At 39.8% G+C, this 22,110-nt stretch overlaps 1 protein-coding gene across 1 annotated transcript in view; it reads right to left on the bottom strand.

Annotated features, from left to right (window-relative positions):
- Nucleotides 1-5,808: 5,808 nt before the first annotated feature.
- Nucleotides 5,809-22,110, bottom strand: part of PCSK5 (proprotein convertase subtilisin/kexin type 5) — a 259,439-nt gene continuing 243,137 nt past the window's right edge. The window contains exons 28-37 of the mRNA XM_050913017.1: nucleotides 19,256-19,339; nucleotides 18,539-18,734; nucleotides 16,020-16,237; nucleotides 14,754-14,990; nucleotides 14,025-14,255; nucleotides 12,207-12,384; nucleotides 10,786-11,003; nucleotides 8,577-8,692; nucleotides 6,810-6,996; nucleotides 5,809-6,212 (exon numbers count right to left, since the gene is read on the bottom strand). Coding sequence (XP_050768974.1) covers nucleotides 5,809-6,212; nucleotides 6,810-6,996; nucleotides 8,577-8,692; nucleotides 10,786-11,003; nucleotides 12,207-12,384; nucleotides 14,025-14,255; nucleotides 14,754-14,990; nucleotides 16,020-16,237; nucleotides 18,539-18,734; nucleotides 19,256-19,339 — 2,069 coding nt within the window. The remainder of the gene's footprint in view (nucleotides 6,213-6,809; nucleotides 6,997-8,576; nucleotides 8,693-10,785; nucleotides 11,004-12,206; nucleotides 12,385-14,024; nucleotides 14,256-14,753; nucleotides 14,991-16,019; nucleotides 16,238-18,538; nucleotides 18,735-19,255; nucleotides 19,340-22,110) is intronic.

Below are 22,110 nucleotides of genomic sequence, written 5' to 3'. Positions count from 1 at the left end.
GTCTAAGGAGGCCTCTGACAATGACTTAGTTCCTAGGGTGCTTTCCTTTGCTATGTCTAGCACAGTTAGGTGTCTCAGTCCTATGCAAAGCTTTGTAAGGGTGATACTGCCTAAACACTTGGACAGAAAAAAGTGTTCAGAGGTTGTTTAAACTAGCTAAAATTAAAGTGTGTCTGAAAACCAGTCCCACTCTGGGGATTTTTGTGCTTTATTTAGGACATAGGGGAGATATATCCTCAGAATTCTATAACCCGAAAATAGATTTGTCTATACCCTTTCTTTCAAAATTTAAAACTGCTTGGTTCTTTTAGAAGTCAGGTGGCTTGCATCCCATTCTTCTGTTCTGGTTCAATTGTTTAAACACTCATCGGGGTCAGGGCAAAGGTCCATCTGCTACAGCTGAAAATGAATCAGACCTGTATCTTGAAACACATTAATCTGGCTCAGGCCTCTTGGGGAAAAGTTTCTCTGATACTTTCATGCTGTTTATACGTAGACCTCTATGTGGCATCCCTGCTTGCTAGTGTGATGGTTAGAGAACTTGCATTATCTGTTGCTCCAGGGGAGTATTTGGATAGGTTTGTGGCCTATTTAGGCTTTTAAGGGGACTAGAACTTTATAAGCATTGCTGACAATGACAGTTAATATATAATTAATTATATAACTTAAGGTACTGACTTTATATAATGGTCATCTTCTGTAATGACTGAGAATTTAATTTTGCTTTCTTTTTTGTGGCTCAGAGTAGCAAAGTGCTTAGTATCTTTTTTATTTTGTTCTGAGGTTATGATTAGCTTGCATTTCCATAGTGCTAAGGTTTGTCAGTGAAAGAAGGTAGAATTCAGTGCAATGAATACAGTAAGACTTATTTGGCTTTTTTTTTTACTAATGATGAGAAACTTAAGTGACAAAATTAGGTTTTTGCATCAGAAAAAAAAAAGAACTGGGAGATGAAGATGATGTTAGGTGACAAGAAGGAGGAGAAAGGATACAGAAAAATAATTAGATGAGGATTTTAGACATGGAGCAAGGATGGAGGAACACAAGAAAAAAAATGGAGCAAGAAGAGCAAGAGCTATTTAGCATAATGGTTATTAGGTCAGTGTAGCACGTGAACTCCTCCTGAAAAAGAAAATGTGCTTATCTAGATGCTAAATAGACAATATAAATGAGGAAGAATAAAATAATACATATTTCCGTTTTTACTATTCAATTAAATGCGTAATATAAACCTGCAAAGTCATGCAAAGAGATAATTAGTGCATCTGTTTTGTTTGTTAAGGTCTGAGAGGAGATCTCCCTCCAGTGTAAACCTAAATCTGAAAAGGGATGATGGGGGAAAAAAAGTCATAATTACTGCCTACTTTGTAACATATCTTTTCCAAGGGAAAAATTGTCTTTTGTCATGTTAACAATTAATAAAATCACAAGAGATATGGTAAAATCAGCCAACGTGTTGGGCAACTTCCTAGATATTTCTGATCGGTAGGAAACAACCAATAAAGTAGGAACATATGGTACCTACCTTGAAAGGAGAACAGAAGTTACATATGCATATGTCTGCTATTAATATTCCATCTTAACACCTATAAATGTATCTAGTTCATTGCAAGTATGTCTGTGTACAGTCAGAACCTCTAGTCATCTATTGTTTGATATGATAGCTTATTATTGTCATAGATGTGTACTAATTAGGAAAAAAAAAAGAGTGGAAAAACTTCTTAAAGTCTTTCTGTTTAAAAGTGCTTTTGAGCCCTTAGTCAGAATATCTATCTGTTCCTCGTCAGGATGCATGTCTGGTTACTCCTTAAAGTTCAGGCTTGAAACCACACATACACATAAGAGGTTGAGGAGAGATGAAAAATCATTAGTTATTTCTGGTCTACTCTGAAAGATATTCCTCTGCCACCCTCCTGCCCTGACCCCAACAGGGACTCAAATGAAATAGGTGACATAGGTGAAATAGTGACTCTTTATGGATAATCAGAATTTTTCTGTAGGTAGCTTTTAAAGTGGGAAATTTGATTGCTAAGAAAACATTTTTTAATGCAAAAATATATATTTCTCTTGAAACACATTATTTTTCATGAGAAAACCAAATGCCTCAAAATATCCATTTGAAAGGCTTCTGTGGTAACTTACGCAATTAAGTTTATTGTATTTTCATTCCTATCTTTGGTTTGAAATTTCAGTCTGAGTCCTCAGCCAGAAGTCCTGTAATTGTTATACAAGACCCAGAGGCAAATATGTGGTATACTGTGAGAATGTAGCCTGATCAGGGAATAGCCTGTCGAGGAAGGAGTCTTGGGCCTCAAGACACTTAAAACGTAACTCCTACAATCTACTTTCCTCCACCTCCTTTCTAGCAAAACTTCAGGGTAGAGTCACGGAAGAGAAAACTTTTCCCTATTTACATAAATTCTGTGGAAAGAGGGGGTAAAGAACACAGGTAACCTACACTTTTCTTTTGAAATCAGATTACTGGATTACATGAGAGGTAAGTGGGTGGTAAAACTATCTAGGAAATACGATTTTTATGAGATCTTTTTGAAGGAGCTTTCCTACTGAAAGGGTAACGAGAGAGGGTTCCCTAGGAGAAGGATAGAGAAAATACAGGTAATTGGTGAAGACTGAAGGACTTTGGAAACTCCATGGAAGAACTAGAGTAGCAAAGAAAGAGGTGCAGGGGGAAGGAAGGGCCTTGAGATGGAAAAAAGCTTGAGAAGCAAGAGAGTGAGAGAAATTTGCCAAAGATAACAAGAATTTGAGCTGCTTAAAGGAAAATTAATTAGGGAACAGTTGAATGGAAGAGATCCCATAGCAGCTTTGTTTTTGAAAGATATTTGTTTCCTTTGGGACATCTTTCTCACTATGGTGGGTGGAGGAGAAGGCAAGAGAAAGGAGAAGAATTGGCTTTGTGGCAGCTAAGGATTTGTGGAATTGAACAACTGTGGATTTGAATTTCTCTACCTTTTTTTCAGGACAGAGTGTAAAGTGCTTAGACACTAGAAGTCCATAAAATAATTCAGAAGAGCGGTATTTCCTTTGTGTGCTGTGTTCTCTGTATGTTTATTACTGGCTTCCTTGGTTGTACACTGTTTTCCATGAAGTTTCTTTAGAAGTGTGAGTGACTCATGAATGATTTCTTCTTGTGCCAATTAACTGTTAAACTTTATTTTTCTTGGTCTCCCTGTGGACTCTTAGCAGGGAGTTTTAATTGTGAACGCTGTAAAAGTGGTATGGCTCTGTGGGCCACTAAGTTTGGGTCTCCTTGACCACTATTTTGAAACTTCCACTTTAAAAAAAAAAACACCTTGAATGTGATTCTCTTCCTCATATCACATCCTTCTAATTTAATTCATCAGTTAGTTACTGCTCTCCTAAGAAGACTGGTTCACCTTCAAGGCAATTATCTGCCATTTTGTAAGACGTGCACCTTCTCGCCCTACCCATGCACCATAAAATCATGCATGCTGCTGCATGCATGCTGCCACTTCTTAAGAACAGGCTTGTCATTTGAGCAGTCATTTGAATCCCTCCCAAAATTTGGGTGGAGGGAATTTACCAGTACTGCTTCTTTCCTGACAAATGGTGTCTCAGCTCTGCCTGTGCAGCTTTAGCACTACAAGGAAGTCCCCTTCTGCTTTTGACATCCAGGATCCCTGACTGTATGTGACAAGCTCTGAAAGCCAGAAGGAAAGTGTCAGACTGCAGAGCAGGAAGAATCAGAAGTGAAAGAATATGCAGCTGGTGACTTAAAATGTGGTTGAAATGGTGTGCCCAAACCACAACAAAGAACCTCTGAAAAAAAATTGGCATTTGAGAAGAATTTGGAGTTGTTGGGTTTTTTCCCCTTTGGATGTGTACTTAGAAATGCAAATTTGTCCTAGTCTGACTTGCACAAATTTAGACAAAGTTCTTTTAAGGAACAGGTTTTCCAAAATGAGTGCTTATTTGCATTTTTTGTTGGTGTTTTTGTGCCATTCAGGTTAACTTTAAATGCAAGAAACTGTTTGCATAAAATGATGATGAAGTTAGTCTTAGAGCACCTAAACAAAATGCTCATTACATCTATCACAGTTGGTTTCAGACTGCTCAGGCATAGCTAGGATTAAGCCTTTGAAATGTGAGGAGAGATTTCAGGTCAAAGCAAATTCTTACAGTTGTGTTATAAGCCATTAACAACAATAATAAAGCATATTGTTAATCCAAACAAGTTTAGGAGAGCAGGATAACACAGTCTCTTTCTTTCAATATGACCTTTCAGACTGATTTTTCACTCTTCTTTCCCTTTTCTGTTTTTTCAGAACTTCACCAGAGCAGAAATTGAATTGAAGTGACAGATAACATGCATCTTTCTGAAGTACCTTGCTATCATATAACTTTTGATAAATATAGGTCCTTGTTTTGGCTTTTGTGAAGTCACATGACTTTTAATTCCTCTCTCTTACTGAAGGTGCAATGATTAAAAGGTTAAAATTAAAAGTGGAAGCAGTAAACCTCTCCATAAAACTTCTTTAAACTTACAGATGGAACTACCCTGAGGTCTTTAGAAATACTTAATACAAAAAATTCCACTGAGGCATTGAGCCATAAAAATTAGGTATTTTCACACAATTCCTTTGTAGACACTAAATCTAATTAATTGATTTGTAGTTCTAGAGCAGCTTCTTAATGGTAATCTAAAGGAACTTTGAGAGTGAATGAAACTTGACAAATAACAGTATTTTCAAGACAGTTTTGTGCAAAGAATTTATTCTTTCACAACAAAGGGCCATAAAAAGCATCCTTTTCTTTAGTATGATAAATTACGTTTCTATAATAATAATTAAAAAATCACATTGCTGTGTTCCTTTAAGTTACGTTACCAAATAAGTGCTAATTATTCCCTTTGCCATTGTCTGAACATCCTGAGCCATTTACAACAGAAATGGAAAAGCTGCTTGAATAGATATTCTGTGTTTAAATCACTGAGAAGGTAGTTAAAAAGACAAAAGGAGTCCTTTTTTTGTGGGCGTGCTTATAGACCATATTTCCCTTTGCAGTAAACCCAGAAGTTTGTGTGTACAATGAAAGATTATTTGACAAACACCACAGTAAATATTAAACAGACGTTGATATATAAAATATTTTTGTTATGTTTCATGCAAACTGTGAATACAATATAGTTACCTGGAGTAAAGTCACAATCAGAAATCTTAAAACATCATGTCATAGATGCACAATTTCACTGGGAAGTGTGCTATAAGATTATAGAGAGGAATGTGATGGCTTTGAGGAACACAGATGCACCAGATGATACCAACAAATAAAATCTGGGTAAAGTCAGCAAACTTGCCTTTTCTATTATGAATTGCTGAGTAACTATAATCACAAAGCAGTAAACTACTAGCACCCTATCCCAGTGGCATTCATCAGGCAGATAAATACACCCATCTTGTTTATATCTGCACATTTCTAGTAGTGATTGGCAAGGTTCTCAATAAGTGTGTGTGCATGGTTTGAAGCAGAGTTTGTATTAGTTATAATGCACACAAATACCTATTGGGAAAGGATTTACTCTCCACACAAATGCACAGAAACATAATCTCTTAACCAGCATACATCTGGAGTGCTACTTAAAAGTCTAGCAAGGATTTATGTAAAGCTTTAGGAAAAAATGTTTTTATAAACCATTCTGCTCTCACAATAACTGTTAGCTAAAATCTTGAGCTCAGCATGCTAAGAAGTAACTAAACATACTTAGCTAAATTGCTGTAATTTAATAGGAAAAGCAACAGAGCAGGAAATTCATAAATTAGTAAAGAGTTATCTAAATGAATAACTTTCATCATCGTATTCAAGCTCATCTTCTTCGTCATCCTCCAAAAGTCCATATTTAAATTTGCGATAGACTGTGCCATCCTGGCCCATATATACAATGTCATCTTCTTCGTCATCATCTTCATTATCTGGATCTCTATACTCAATCACTTGATCTTCCTGGTAACTGGGACTCTCGTGGTAGTTGCTCATGTAGGCAGGAAAGGTTTTGGAGTGATTTGTCAGCTTCTCATACCCGCCTTTATTGACAGCCTGAGTTTTGGCTCGTGATTTTCTCCAGATGAATACAATGGCTCCAATGACAAGGAGAAGCAAAATGCAGGTAATAACAAAGAAGGTAGTTTTGCTTTTGCTCTCAAGTGGTAGAGTGGTCCGTAATACACAGTCATCTACAACAGCAATTAAAAAAAAAAAAAGATTAAATGAGCTTGTGTGCATGTGTATGGCGAGGGGGTATTTGTCTTAAAAAACCCAGTACAACGTTTAGGCCTGCTTAAATTTTTAAATGCATTCGACTAAATACCTTACTCTTCCAGTACCACAACTGTGTTCTTGTAGCTGTGATGGTATAAGGAGGTAAGCAAGGTTGCTGGGATAGCTATGCTTCTTCATTAGATTAGAAATAATCAGAAAGAAGCACAAAAGCTAACAGGCACACAAACGTATTTTGACATGATGAGCTTAAAATGCAATGATTCAGGTGGCTATCCATGGAAGCAAGCACTTCCCAGTCACCTGGTTTATGAAATGCCTGGCTGTTTAACACAATAGCTGTGAGTGAAAGACGGTGCCGCCTCCCGCATCAGTTGTGATTGCTGTTTTTTGTGTAAAGCCCTCCCTAATCTGGTGATGGAGCAGTAGAAGCACACTGTGTGCCTGCAGCTTAGCAGCACATTTTTGCTCTATTCCCCTTTTGATTTTTAAATGTCAGCCTAGTCAGTCATGAAGCCCTTCAGTACCGTTACTGCTCTTCAGCATGGTCCTACCTTGCGTTTCACTGCAGTCGCAGCACTCTGGGGTGCCTGCCAGGTCAGAGTCACTGCAGCAGGGCAGGCAGCGGCTTTCCTCCAGGTAGAGCTGCATGCTGGGGGGACAGACCGTGCAATTGAGAGGCCCAGGTCCCTTGCACTCAGTGCACGAGCTGTCACATCTCTCACACTTGGGTTCGTCCTCCTTCAGACACAGAACACAAGCAATGCACCTTTAATTTTGGGTTCTTTGGAGCTGACCTGGCAGTTCTGTCCTGTCATTCATTGTCTGGGTGAATGCTTTCTGGGCACCACAGATGTCAATGCAAAATACAGTAGGGAGTAGGAAAACTAAAATTTGGTTCATATTTCCTGGGTTCTCAGTGATCTCCTTGTAGGGAGAAGGGGGAAAGTGTTGTAGGAGCTTAGAGATCTCACCTAGCTAGACAGCAAGATAAAATTCATTCATACTGTAAGCTCTTTGGCCAGAAAGTGTGTTTTTGTTTTGCTAGTCCCATGCTAACAGATCTGTGGTTCTTTGGCAGTAATGATGGTAAAGTGGCCTTCAAGAAGTGTACTCAAGAGTATTATTAAAGGTAACTGACATTGGAGAAGCAACATGAAATATTCTGGAAAAAAAAAAAGGCAGCTGAGAGAATGAATTTCCTTTCTAACTTGGGAAGGAACAGAAATAAGGAATATAGCTGGCTGGAAATTTTCTAGCAAACCAGATTTTTATTAGATCGTGTTGGTTCTATTTTACAGAAACAGCTTAGCTTCAAATACGCTTCTCAAATTCCAGATACGCTCCTGGGAGCCTCTGTGTACAAAGACTACCAGAGATGATCATTGTCACATCTACCTTGCAGAATGCTCTGAGCTCAGGTATTTCAGGGCTTCCAGTGTTTGCAGTTCCTGGCCTATTAGAAAAAAATTGCTATTTTTCTGCCGTGGGACCAGGACCCCATATCCACTGTGAGGATCTGGAAACTCCAATAACCTTTCATCAAACTTGCTGTCAGACCTGCGAGGCTGCTTGTCCTGTATCGAAGAACCTGGGCAAGATGGGAGGGTCATAGCAGGAGGTCCAGTTTCTCAGAGTCAAAGCTCTTGGAAAGAACTGCGGACCTCTGTGGTCCCCAGCTCTTAGGATGTTTTCTCAGGCTCACAGTTATGGAGCAGCACTGCTAAGGGGATATTCCAGGCCAGAGACTCGAGGGTATGCAGCACCTCAGGCCAGCTGGCTTACCTTGCTGCTATATTCTTGAATAAATGTCTTTGGAAGGCAGTTGGTGTGGAAATCTGGAAGCTGGAGTGCCCAGACTTGTGGCACAGACCCAAACCTAATTGTGGTCCTACTCTACTAAATATACAGCTCTCTTAACATCAGCCTATCCCTCCACTAGAGGTTTCTGCCAGCAGAGCTGTCAATCAGGAATGCTATGTGATTTCTTACAGACAAAGCAGCAGAAATCCATGGGGAAATCTCAGTTATACTGGAAGAAAAAAATGCTGTATTACTAAAACAGCTGATTTTGTTCACATGGCTTTGGTATCATCGTTGACAAAGTAGTGCCTTTATATTTACTGGTAGAGGATTACTCTATAGTAGACAACTCCAGAAAGAGAAACAATGCTTCCTCTGCCAAGAGAAGAAAAAGTAAGCATATTTAAAGATAAGCAGCTTTGAAAACTCAGAGAAGAGCATTCTGTGTTGTTTGTATTGTGTTCAGAAGTTAAAGTTCAGCATACAAATCACAGGAGAAAATGCCTACAAATAGGTACCTCTTGTCCTGGTGTCTCCTGGACTTTGTATTCACCTACAAAACAGTTTGAGTTGCACATTCCGCCTAATAAACTGTAGCTCCATACACAAGATGTGCAGCTGAATGCTCCCTTCCCTAGAAAGGCAAATAAACAACAATATTACAACAGGAAACTAACTTCCTTTAGCAATTATACTGACCACTGCCACCAAAGAAGGTTGTATTTGTCAACAGCAAGAATCAGCAGTGAGGAGTTCAGCATGAGGAGGCTGGTATTAGAAAGAGCTTGGGCCTAGTCTTGAGGTTTTATGTGCCCACAAAGTGTATTTCTTATGTGTTTTCATATTCATGAAAAGCTGATTTGGGAATCAGTTGTACAGGGAAGATCTGACACATTCAGGAAAATCAATTAGGTCAGTGCACTGAAATAAAATTGTGGGGAACTTTGGCCAAATGCTCTCCTTCACAAAATCAATACTTACTAGGCCTGCTAGCTAACCATTTTCAAACCACAATGAATTAAGTTATGTTTATGTTTGAATAGCAAAATAAATTCTTTAGTTGCACAGGAAAAAATTCTTCACTAGGTGCAAACAGAGCATCATATGCACTTTGTGTGATGGAGACTCTTTTTGAAGACAGATGCTGCATGCAGTATTTCTGTGAAACATTGAAGTGAAGGGTTTGTCTTACGTGTTAAGATGCACCTGTCCATTTCCCTGCAACTAGGCATTTTCTGCCACTGTCTGAAAGGAAGAAAATGGCAATGCAAGTAGTTCATGTTAGCAGCAGTTAAACAGCTGAAGTTAGCAACCTTCTATAACCCAGTGAATTTACTATGTGATTTTTCTGAGCAGTGCAGGGTTTGCCTTCCTGCTCATGAGAAACGAGAGACACCACAACACTTCTTTGCTCATACATCAACAATGCAGATACATTTCAAAACACCTACAGGTTTGCTGTTTAGAAGGACTGGCTTGTGTTTCATCTTAGTGTCTCTGTAATTATGATAGAAAATCTGCCCTGTAGTCTTTATCCCAAATAAAGTAAAAATTAATGGAAGTAGTCTGTAAATTAAAATGGCTATCTTTTTGTCCCAAATCCAAGCCAAAATATTTCTGTGACTTGTTATAATCTTGTTACACAATTACATTTTAATAGTTCTTGAAGGTGGCTTCACTCCAAGAGTTATTTCCCCAAGTTTAAATATTCTTATGTTGCAATTAGCCATCTGTGCTATCCAGTATATCCACTATCCAAAACAAATTTTGTATGTTACAATGTGGTGTGGTCTAAGCTCCAGAGTGGCACCTGTTAGCTACCATCTGATGCCATTCAGATAGAAAAGGATGCCAAATGGGTCCAAGGGGACTAATGCTGCTTGCTTCAGAATTGGATGAATTAGGAAAATGAAGAAACTGAATACATAAGTGTGTCCCAGAACAAAGCAGCTGGTCTCTCAAAGTTAACTTTGAAAAATACTTAACTATATTAAAAGCAGCAGACATCACTTTTTTTTTTTTTGGCTTTTCACCCTAAAGATGTGCTTTATGGTTGTTTCTGCTCTTCCTTTTGCAGACTGTAAATACGTGTGGTTGGATTTAGGTTCCTTGGCTTTCACAGGGTAACACATAGTAGAACAGCTCAAAGTGTGAGATATTATTCAGTCATTATTCAGTGTTTGTGCGAGAAACGAGGTACAGCTCTGTAACCAACAGATCTCTTTTTTTTGAAGTTGATGAGCATCTTTGTGAGAGGCCTGGCTAATGGAAAATTCATTACCGTTGTCCATTTTTTTCCCTTCACTGACTTGGCACCGGAACTCGCTCCCAGCCCTCCCTGTGAGCGGCTGCCTTTACGCTTGCACTCTGTGGCTGGAGGCAGCCCTGCGGGGAGCTTGGCAGGAATTCATATCCTTGCTTTGGTCTTGATCAATCAATACTCTAAAAGTAAGGTGGCAGCATGGAGCAGCCAGCGCAGCAAGTCACGCAGGGCCAGGGAGAGCCCAGCAGCCACAAGGGAGGTCTGCATCACCCACTGCAGCTACTTAGGTCATGGACAGGTGGGTAGCGCTGTATGTCGTATGTCTCTTTGTGAAGTGTTTCCAAATCTTGGAGCAGAGAGTAAAAAAAAAAAAACAAAACAAAAGAGATGGCAGGTGTTTTGATAATCCTTGGCAGGTGTTTTGATAACCCTTTTTTTGGTCAAAGCAGAGCGTATGCTTTTACCTTCACAAGTTCGGCAGGAAGGGTGGCATCTTTCACAGACGTTGTTGTCCTCGCTTTTGTAGTAATATTCAGGACAAGAGCTAACGCATTCATTCTTGGAGCGCAACAGGTAGAAATATGTATCGCAGAAAAGGCAGTCTGTGGGTTGAGGCCCCATACACTCCTTACAACCCTTGTGGCATCTCTCACATGAACCAGTGGAGTTTTGTGCAAAATACCTGAAACAGATCAGATAGTCTTGGTTTTGCATAAAGCCCAGCAGTGACAGGAAAACCAAAACATCCTTCATCCTTAGCTTTTACTGTGATTACATCAATGTATAAAAGTGATATTGATATGATCAAAGTAAATATTTGCAATCTCAGTGAAAATAGAATTAATTTCCTTTAATTCCCCTTGGCCATTGGAATTCAGCTATAAAGCAAGACTTTGTAAATTGAAGGCGTATAGAGCAAGGCTTTCTAAAATGTAGGGTGAATTCAGACACAAAGTAAGTACATAAATAGGCAGGGCTCAGAAAACCTCAACTCTATTTTGGCTCTGCAAGAGATATCCTGGAGATGTTGAGTAAGCACTGAATTCCTCACTGCTCCTGATGACCTGCTGTCAGATGGAAATTCAGAAATTTCATATTTCCTTTCAGTGCACAAACAGGCTTAGCCAAAGGATACCAGCAGAGGAACAGTGTTCACCTAAGTTGTGCTGTCAGGGAAAAAGAATTGCTGCACTGTGGTTTTGTTGAGATGTAGTCATTACAGACTTCCAGTTTAATGGGATGATAATGCAATTTAACAGCCAGCATGATCGTACTGTACTGCAAAATGAAATGGACCTGAACCAGAAATCGTAGGTCCACTTCCCAAATTTGAATTTCTGAGACATATTCACAAGAGCACACTGAATTCACATTTTGAAATTAAATGGACTCATATTAATGAAGTTGCTGTTTAGAATTATGGGTCCTCAGTTGAAAGGTGTTTTAATGGTTGGTTTTATTACGATCCATTATAAACATTCACTCAATGCAAAACAAAAGTAACCTCATCCAAACTTCAGGTTAAGTGGAGGCTGCAAGGGTGCTTGAAGGAAGTTACACTGCTTCCTGTGCTCAAGCTGACTAGCAGATAACAGTGTATTTATTCTGCTTCACATTGTTCTGTATAAACATAACCTAAGAGCATCCTTGGAGTGTAAGAATGGCCACACCACGTCAAGCTGCTCCCAATTTGGGCACCAACTTTACAGTTTTCTACTGTGAGGGGAGGTTTTCCACCACCTCTATAACTGGGACAACATAAGAATTTTTCACCTGAAAATAGAATTCAGTTCTATTTCACTCTGAAGTAGAATAGGGCAGAGTGATCTAATTTCTCAAAGCTCTCTCTGTGATGTAGCTCTTAGCTAAAGATCTTGGACCTTACCCTGCTGGACACTGGTTTACGCATCCTTTTCCTTGTCTGTACCAGCCCGGTTTGCAGGAAAGGCACTGTGAGCTGTGTTTTCCAGTGCAAGTGCCACAGGCACTGTGGCATGGGGAACATTGTCCTTCATTGCTGTCAACATAATACCCATCTGGACATGTTTCAACACAAGTTGTATCTGCACAGACAACAATGCAGAATAACACATCATATTCAGTATTTGCTGCTATAAAACATCTCATACAGCTGTGCTAGACAAAACTCTCTAACAGGAGATGCTGTTAGAGCATGTACCAGAACACGAAAACAGAAAGTTGGGATATAGTAATTATTTTTTGTTTCTTCTAAGTCTTGTCAGTTCATTAGTCCTCATTTCTGCATTTTATGTGTTTATATTATGTATGTATGTATATTAGCGGGCTCTTCAGAACGGATAATTTTTTATCTTTAGGAAGTATAAATGCATAATACATAATAATGAACAGCAGCTGTGATTTCTTTCAGAATATACAAAAGAAATAGTAATTAGGAAACTTTTTATCTGCATTGCCATTTTCCTTAGGTTTCACTCTAAGCATCAACCTCATTGCATTCTGTGTGTATAATGAATCTGATGGTAAATTTGAAATTTAATGACATTTGTTCATTGGTCTTTACCCTTGTCTGTCACTGCTGCTTTATGTTATGGGAGTATATGCCTGTAATGCTGCCAAATGTACTGGGTACATCCCACTTTTTCACTGAGATTTCAGAGGGTCATTAGAATAGGAATCTTGAATGAGAAGTTAGGATTGCTGCAGCTAACTGCAAGTGCATCAAGGTAAGAGAGCAGTGATTACTCATTAGCAGCTTGTACTCATTATCTTGCTTGTCTTTATAGTTTTGCTGCATGGGTTGCAACTGGGCAAAGGAAGATACTTCCCCTTATTTCTATTTTTCTTGCAATTCTTTCTCCACTCCAGGATGTTTATTTACATACTTCCATCAACTTTACCAATTGCAATGGTGCAAAGCAGCCGAGTGTGCTGATAAAAAAAGACAGGTCTGATGCAAGACCTCAGAAATTTAACAATGCAAAATCTGCATCAGAGTTAGACTCAAAAAGCTCAGGTTCAGTTTTAATTCAAACTCTCTTTAGATTTTTCCTGCATGAAAGATAATTTTAATCATTTTTTCTCCCAATGATTTTCTAAACTTTTTGTTTGCTTTTTCAAGAATATGCACAGAAGTAAAGTTTAAATTCTGGGATTTTATACTTTTTACCGATTTGTTTCTGAGACAATACAGTCTTTTGCTCCAAAGTCAGAAAAGTAGTTTTGCACATCAGCCATCCACTAGATACTGACCTAGTGATTAATGAACAACTTTTTAACAACTCTGCTTAAGTATTTCTTTGCTCATCAGATCTCTGCAGAGATTAAACGAGCCAACATGAAAATGTGAGCTCTTTGTGCATACATTAAAAAAAAAAAAAAAAGCTAAGGATAGCCCCTTGTCTTTTTAAGTTCCTTGTAGGAAACAACAGGAACAGTAGGTACCAAGTAAACGAAACATACAAGCTTTGTTTAGCCATGGAGTTTGTTGCTGCTTAGAAGTCCTGCTTTGGCCCCAGTGAGTGGCAAGCCCAGTCTCACAAAGAGTTTCCATGTAGCCCCGCAGAAGTACTTATCTCTGCACAAGTTATCTTCTTGTCAGGTCAACTTTGCAATATTTAGATTGGCTGAAGCAGCCCTACATGTTTCATAAATGTGACAGAAACTTGCCTATTTCATGCTTTCAGTGTAGAATAAAATCTAAGGGCAGGAGCAAGACACTTACTGAGAAGATAGTGGTTACTCGCACAGCTAAGACACTGGTGTTCAGTGGGTCCTGAGCAGTGGAAGCATTTCTTATGACAAGGGTTGCAGGTCTGAGTTTTCTCAACGTAGTACTCGGTGCGAGAGCAGTATCCAGATGCCACACAGTACCCGTCATGGTTCAGCATCAGGCCATTTCTGCAAGTAAGGCAGGCAGTGGAAGAAGAACAAGTCTGGCATGTCCTGTTGCATGCTGAAATGGACAAACAGAAGGAATGTCACCATTTCTTGTTGCATTTCAGATTATTATTTCAGCTTTCATTTTGCAAGAAGCAGCCATCATCTCAGGATGAGAGGCTGAGGGAAACAGAGCAATAGCTCTGCTTCTGCATAGTCAAACATTTTACTATTTTCAATCTTATGTAGGCAGCTCCTTAGGTTTCCTTTTGCACTGGCACTGCTTTTGCTGAGCAGTGCTTTTCAACATACTGTCTCCAGCAATACTCAGCACTTTACCAGAGTGGTTGCCCATAATATTAAACACATGTAGCTTTGCTACCTCCCTCTCAGCTTTCTCCAGTTTTTGCTATTCTAAGCTATGCCTTGTTATTTTTCTGCATTAGCTATATCTCCTCCGTTTCCAGGACACTGATAGCAACGTTAGCTGGCACATGCAGACCCTTTTGGGATAGTCTTTAACCAGACCCACTTGTATCTCAATACCGTTCTGGGGAAAACAATAGCTGCCAACCTTGACAGTCTTCAGTGGCTTCTTCATAGTAAGTCCCTTCAGGGCACTCTTCGAAACACATGCCACTGTAGAGGACATAGAAGTCGATGGTGCACTCAGTGCAGTCGTCGGAGTCCGGCCCGTCACAATCCTTGCAGTCTGCGTGGCAGGGGAAGCAGTGCTTGTCTTCAGAGTAGAAGTGAGAAGGGCAGTCCTGCACACACTTCCCCTCGTGCAGGAAGAACTCGTCCATGCACTCTACAGAGGACAGCAAACAACAGGTAAGCAAACAGGCAGTGAATTCTGACCTCTGTAAGTGAGGGAGTGAAGAAATCCTAGCAAACCATAAATCCTGCCGTGCCTGTCATAACAGTAAAGACGACAGCTTGGGAAGGTACTCCTTTCTTTTTCAACTCTTTCCCCTCCAAACTGCCCATAATGGCGCAACCCTCACACAGTATCTTCTGTGTTACATGAATAGACGGAGAAGCAAAGTCACCTGTTCAGCTTTGCTGATATTAACCAAACCATGCTGCCACGGAATACAGATGGACTTCTGCTGAGATATTATATCTGCATTATGAACTTCCTGCAAAATCAGAGATGTCCACATCTGAAGTTTTGTTTGGTTTATTATTAAAATATGAGTCTGGCTGGAATATATGGACCTGAATGTTTGTCTTTGCATAGAGCTGGGATTCAGCTCCTAATTTTATTGTGAGTACTTGGTTTAATAGTTTTAAGATTTTTTTTTTTTCCCCATCCATGTTTATGTTTCCAGAATGGCTTGCTCAATATTAACTATCGTGGAAATCTTGGTAGGGGCATTCAGACTCACCAGGATATCCAAGGCTTTCCTAATATGTTTCATTACAGAGATTTCATTCTCTACCATGAGTAGTCATTTGCAAAAATGGTAGAGAGATATGAAGTTCAACCAAACTAGGAAAGAAACATTCCGTATTTCACATTGGTGTAAATGTGTATGCAAGTGTTTAGGCATGGATACACTAGGTCAGAAATAGAATCAAACCAGCGGGAATCTCTGAAGGACGACAGGAACAGGCAAAGCAATGTGAAGTCTTTACAGATTAATGGTTTAGACTGAGTCTTATCATAAAGCACTGATTGCTCAGCCTCTATCTTAGAGATTAGCAATGATATATAAATCTCTTTTAAAATTTCTGCTCATTACAGAATTTCTTTTCAGATCTGTCTTTCTGTCAGTCTGTCTCTAGACAGATCCAGATGGATTTTAGCCAAGTCAAGACCAGTTCTTTATAATACCTTTGCATGTTTGATTGTGAATGCACTCCTGACACATTTCAGGGCAGTGTTTGCAGATTCCTTCAGAGGCAAAATGCTTCTCTGAACAGGTAGCTTTACATTTCCACTGCTCCAGAAGCAAAGGACTTTTACAGGACAGGCATTTGGTTGCACTACCCATGCATGTCTTACAGGATCCACTGCATTCCTTGCAAGTCTCAGAATCATTAAAATATCCCCTGTTGAATGAAAACAAACACAGAGCAAACTATTGGTCAATGTAGAGTTGTCAAACAGTCCAGGCTATAAGAATTATGATTATATATGAGATTTTCCCAGCAGACACATTTCACTGGATCAAACGGGATTCTCACACAATTTGTTCCCCATCCTCCACTTACATCCCCTCTGCCTGAATGCAGAAAATGTGCATGGTTAGTGCTATGAAGGGAGCCTGGCCTTCCTTTATTCTTGTACCTACTCTCTAAGGGAGTTTGGACTTTCTTTCTTGCTCATTTCTTGGTTTCCCCCTTACATAAGATAGGAGAATCTATCATGTTTGGGAAAAGAAAGATGCAATCTCTAGTCTTGCACAGCTGACCCTCAACATTGCTATCAGGGAAAGACAGAGAAGTATAACCTCAGTGGCCCTAGAGGGGAGAAAGAGAAGAGAAAACCCTGGAAGTGTGAAGGCTGGGAAGAATAAGGAGGGCTAGGATTAAAAAACCCGAGCAAAACCAGGATGCTTAAGTAGTACCTGCGCCTAGTGACAGCAGGCTAGAGACAGTGAAGAGGGAGCATGTTTTACTGGTATCTGTGGTGTGAGAGCAACCGTGGACAGCCACAGTTGGGACTATTAGTCATCAAGAAAATATAGCAAAACAATGCACCTATATTTCAGGAGAAGACGGATAAAAGGAGAGGCTGGGGGCAATCCAATCTGCCCACACTCTCAAAACCAAAATGTTAGAAGGTTAAAGGACAAGCAAGTCCACATTTTCAGATGATTGCTAATCCATATGTGTACAGCCATTGATGAAAACTAAGGAAGAAGTTGACATAGAAATTAGTCCCAGAACATGTACTTCACATGAACAAGCTCATTCTTCCCTGTAGAGGGGCGCTTCTCCTTTCCTTCTTGGAGATGATCTTTCCAAAGAAAGGCTGAGGAGATAAGTTAGGAGCAAGGTTAGAGAAAAAGATAGGAAGAGCTGTGCCTGCCATCTCTTCTCATCTTCTTTTTTTCTCCTAACCTTTGTCATGATCCTGCATCTATTTCTCACAGTCCTGTCTTCTTCTATTGTTCCAGTCTTGAGTACTCGGCTAGCCCAGTCTTTCAAAATCCTCTGTCAGAAATTGACAGTGCAGCAAGTCAATGCTTTCCATCCCCTACAGCATGTCCCAAAACTCCCTAAAAACCCTAAAAAAAAATCTCATATAGTCCTCTGCTCCAGTGGAGAGTAGTTATGCCTCAAGAACTTTGCCTCAGAGGCTGAAACCAGAGTTTAACTCTGGTGGGCTTTGCTGAATGATGTCTGGGAAGCCATTATTTATAGTCTGGAATTCAGAAAAAAGGGGGATCATAACAGCTGAAAAGACTAGTGATATATGAAAAGGTTTAATTTTGTTATACTGACCCTCTGTGGGATAACTGTGGGGAATGAGTACTGAGAACATATATATTAATGCCAAAACATTATCTTTGCTTGTATGCCACAATTTCTGATCTTAAAAGTTGTTTCTGGACTAGAGTAGGCTTTAGTGCAATTACTTTGCATTTACTCTGACATTTGATGATCAGAATCTGTTCCACTGGCCCTTATTGACTTATTTGACGAAGTTAGCAGGAAAGTAGTGCCAGAGAATTTGTACTGATCGTGAGAAAAGCAGGAGCTGCACATTTTTCTAAAGAAAAAGGTTAACCAAGCAAGATCTTCATACTGCATAGCACAGATTTTATGTGTATATATAGTTACGATGAATACTGGTAAAATAGCACAGAAACAGGAGAACCTGATCTGCTCAAGGGCCTGATCTAGTATCCGTCACAGTCAAATGGGAATATTTGTTTTTGAATTCCATTTATTACAGGAAAATGTAAAGAACATAAGCCAAAGAGAAACACTTCACTAAGCACTATATTTCCATATCAGGACTCGGTTGCATCCACTTTCTGGGTTCACACCCCTGCTTTGTACTACTTTGAGGAAGGAACAAGTTAGGAGAATGACTAGAGGCTTATTTTCAGTCACCATAAAGAACCATCCTGAAGTACGATGGTCCTATTGGAGTCAATGGGAGCTGTACCATCTGTCATAAGATTTCATATCCAGTTTCACTTTTGATTTTTCACTTTTTCTCTAAGCAAGAGAAAACGCTGTTTATTCAGGCCAGCTGAAAATGACTTTCACCTTGTGGTAGTTTCTGGTAGCTTAGGTTACATTAAGGTCTGCCTTGAAAGGTTTATAAGGGATGTGAACTTAAAAGAGAAGGAGCACAGTGAGAAAATAAGGAGCAGTCATCCAACAGGAGTTACTTACTCAGGGCATTCCTGTAAACATCTGCCTTTGTGGAGGAAGAGTGGCTGGTCCTGTTCAGCCTGACACTTCTGACAGTGCCAGTGGTCAGAGCACACCTCACAGCCGTCCATGCACATCTCGCACTTTCCACTTGCAACATTGCCAAAAGTTTTTTGAGGGCACAGAGGAACACAGATATCATGGATAAGAAATTTTCCTGGCAAAAGAGCAATCCAGTTGGGGAAAGGCACCGATTAGAAATATATTTAAAAGATTCCTGCATTGGACGGCTATTAAAAAAGCTTTCAACTTCCTCAAAATTTAACTTTTTGATGCTTAAAAACATGAATAAAACATTCTTTAAGCCATCTCTCAAAGTAGTTTGCTCAACCTTCACTGAAATTTAAGGTTAGAAGGAATCATCAGGATTATCTAGTACATCTTCCTGAATTAGTCCCTATTCAGTAATTCCTGCATCATGTCTACAACTTCTGTTTGAAAAGAAAGAAAAAGAACAACATCCACCTAACAGGTTTTTTACCCATATTGCCAAGGGCATGTGCTTAATTCCTGGCTGATGCCTGGCTTCAGCGAGCGATTTTCTGATTAGCTGCCTATGCTTTAAGCTGTCAAAGAACTTTCTAGTGACCATTGATGAAAATATTCCCTGGAAGTGTATAGGATACAGAATATCTTAGTCTCTTGCAAAACTTACCCAAAGAAGCTGAAATCTCTTACCTTCTGGACACGAAGTACATATGTCAGCAGATTTCTCACAGGTCCTACATGAAGGGTCACACGACTGCAATTCTTTTTTTGCATCTGGGATGAAAGGAAAAAAGTTCCATTTTTTACCGTCTTATAGGCTGGTTTTGTTCATTTCCCCTGCCTTTAGGAGGGCCATTTCCTATGGCTTTTTCTAAGCTGTTTTGAAAACGCACCTTTGTGAATTTTCTTCACAAAGTTGAAGAACTTGATGATTGTGTTCAACTCCACTCTCTTAAATGGTAAGTTAAGAGTTGTAATAAAGGAAAATATAAACATTATCCTGAGATTCACTAAGGCACTGTTCTGGACTGCTCATCGCAAATGAGAACAATAATCTAGCTTAATAATGTTAGTTTCAATGTAGTGCTCCAAAACCAAATCCAAATCCAAATCTGTAATCCTAATAGATTGCAAACAGGAAGAGCTAGAAAGTATGTAAATTTGGGGGACTTGGTGTAGTGAGGTATTTTCATGGAGAGTTTGTACTTGCTGGTTGCAGAACACCATTAACCTGTAACTAAGGGAGAAAACTCTGAGTAGGAAGGAGAGAAAAATGAGTGTTTGGAAAGAAGATCTGTTAAATAATTCTCCCCAAAGCTATTGCCTGCTATTTCCCTCCAAAAGAAAGAGTCTAATGTGTGTCAAATGGAGTTTTTATGCCTATGGAAAACTAAGACTTTGGTTATGCTTTGCATAGACTTTATTCAATGTGTTACTCAGCTCTAAAATGGTGAGGAGATTCAAGGATCATACTTAATACAGAGAAAGTCTGCTGTGCAATGTGATAGGTCTCAGCATGCAGCTCTGTATTTTGATCCAAGCAATTATAACTGTCGTGGTTTAACCCCAGCCGGCAGCTAAGCACCACGCAGCCGCTCGCTCACTGCCCCCCCACCCCTGGGATGGGGGAGAGAATCAGGAAAAAAAACTCGTGAGTTGAGATAAAGACAGTTTAATAGGACAGAAAGGAATGAAAAACAATGATAATGATAATAATAATAATATGACAATAGCAATACTAAAAGAATTAAACTATACAAAGTAAGTGGTGCACAATGCAATTGCTCACCACTCGTTGACCGATGCCCAGTTAGTTCCCGAGCCGCGATCCCCCCTCCCAGTTAACTCCCCCCAGTTTATATACTGGGCATGATGTCATATGGTATGGAATAGCTCTTTGGCCAGTTTGGGTCAGCTGTCCTGATGGTGTCCCCTCCCAGCTTCTTGTGCCCCTCCAGCCTTCTTGCTGGCTGGGCACGAGAAGCTGAAAAATCTTTGACTTAGTATAAACACTACTTAGCAACAACTAAAAACATCGGTGTGTTATCAACATTCTTTTCCTACTAAATCCAAAACACAGCACTATACCAGCTACTAGGAAGAAAATTAACTCTGTCCTAGCCGAAACCAGGACAATAACAATGGATAAATGGATGTCTGATGAAAAAGTAATTATGGGCCAGTGGACAGAAGACAGCCTTTTGATTTTGCTGAAAATAAAAAATAAAGAATAAATCAGAAGTTGGTTGCAGATTGAGCTTTGCACCTCAGTTAGCACATCCAGCTCATCCTGCCAATTAAATATGTATGATTTCTGTAAGTCGATGGACTGGCTGACAGTATCCATTAGCCACATGCAGCATATCACTACACTTTTTTGTTCTGCCTGTTATGGCAAGGTAGTTTAAAATGTTGACATTTTGAATGAAAGTCATGAAAGCAAATGCTTCAAGTAAAAAGAGGAGGGAGGAGAACAGGAGACTGACATAGAGCCCTTTCCCACAAGTGGAAATGGTGGGCATTTTATTAAGCAGAGAGGCACTTGGTAGAAAAGTAGGTATGTGCATAACATGGCCCAGGTGCAGAAGAAGGAGGAATAATAATAAAAATATTTATTATTATTATTATTATTTATAACTGTACTGCTAATGAGCTGAGCCATAGCTATGCCAGTGAAAGAAGTTAGGTTCACATTCAATGTGGCTAGGAGACGGTCCATAACAATATGTCACATCCACATCTGACACTACCAGCAGCTCAGAACATCTTAAAAACTCTCTGCACTAAAAAAACTCTCTGCACTAAAAAATCTCTCAATATACTGTCCCTGGCCAGAAAAAGAACAACTCAGGAGGGTCCAGGGACAGCACAGCAGATCAAAATCTGGCTGTTTAACAGTAGGGCACTCAGCAAGGGCACGGTTAGTCATTCTTTACCAGGATTACTTGTGCATACTACTTGCACAGGGTAATGAAAGCCTGTAGTGTTACAACTTTTGTTGCTAACCGGCACAACACAAAGCAGCTCCAGGTATAGCAGGAGATTAGGAGAGTTTTCCTCGTCACCACTCTTCTGGCTACAGCATCTCTGCCCTCCCTGAACAAGGGCCTAAGAGTGTTTGCAGGGTCCAGGCACAGACCGTAGGATCCACAGGATAATGCAGGTAACAGAAGAAAGCTGCACACTATCAGGGTGAATGTGGGTTGTGACAGTCCAGACTGGAGACTGGGTGTGCCCAGTCTGAGGCCAATGGATGAAGCATTAGACCCTTGCGTATACCCCGCAAGACCGCAAATAGCTTTAGCATTGGCTTTAGTAGCCAGAAGTGTTGGTGGCCATGGTGAGTCAGAGACCTATCAAGGATCAAGGCAGGTGGGACTAGGACAGTATTTCAGTAAGTACCACCTGAAGACAACTTTCAGCTTCAAAGGTACAGAGATCTTCTGGAGGTAGAAAATGCCTGAAACTGAATTTTGAGATGCGCAGCCTCAAGCACTGCTAAACAGCTGACATAAAAACCCTGCGTTTGAGTACACAGGAAGGCT

Source organism: Gymnogyps californianus, chromosome Z, assembly GCF_018139145.2.
Source record: "Gymnogyps californianus isolate 813 chromosome Z, ASM1813914v2, whole genome shotgun sequence".
NCBI lineage: Eukaryota > Metazoa > Chordata > Aves > Accipitriformes > Cathartidae > Gymnogyps > Gymnogyps californianus.
Note: the sequence above shows the minus strand (reverse complement) of the source record. Positions and strands in the feature narration are given on the sequence as shown.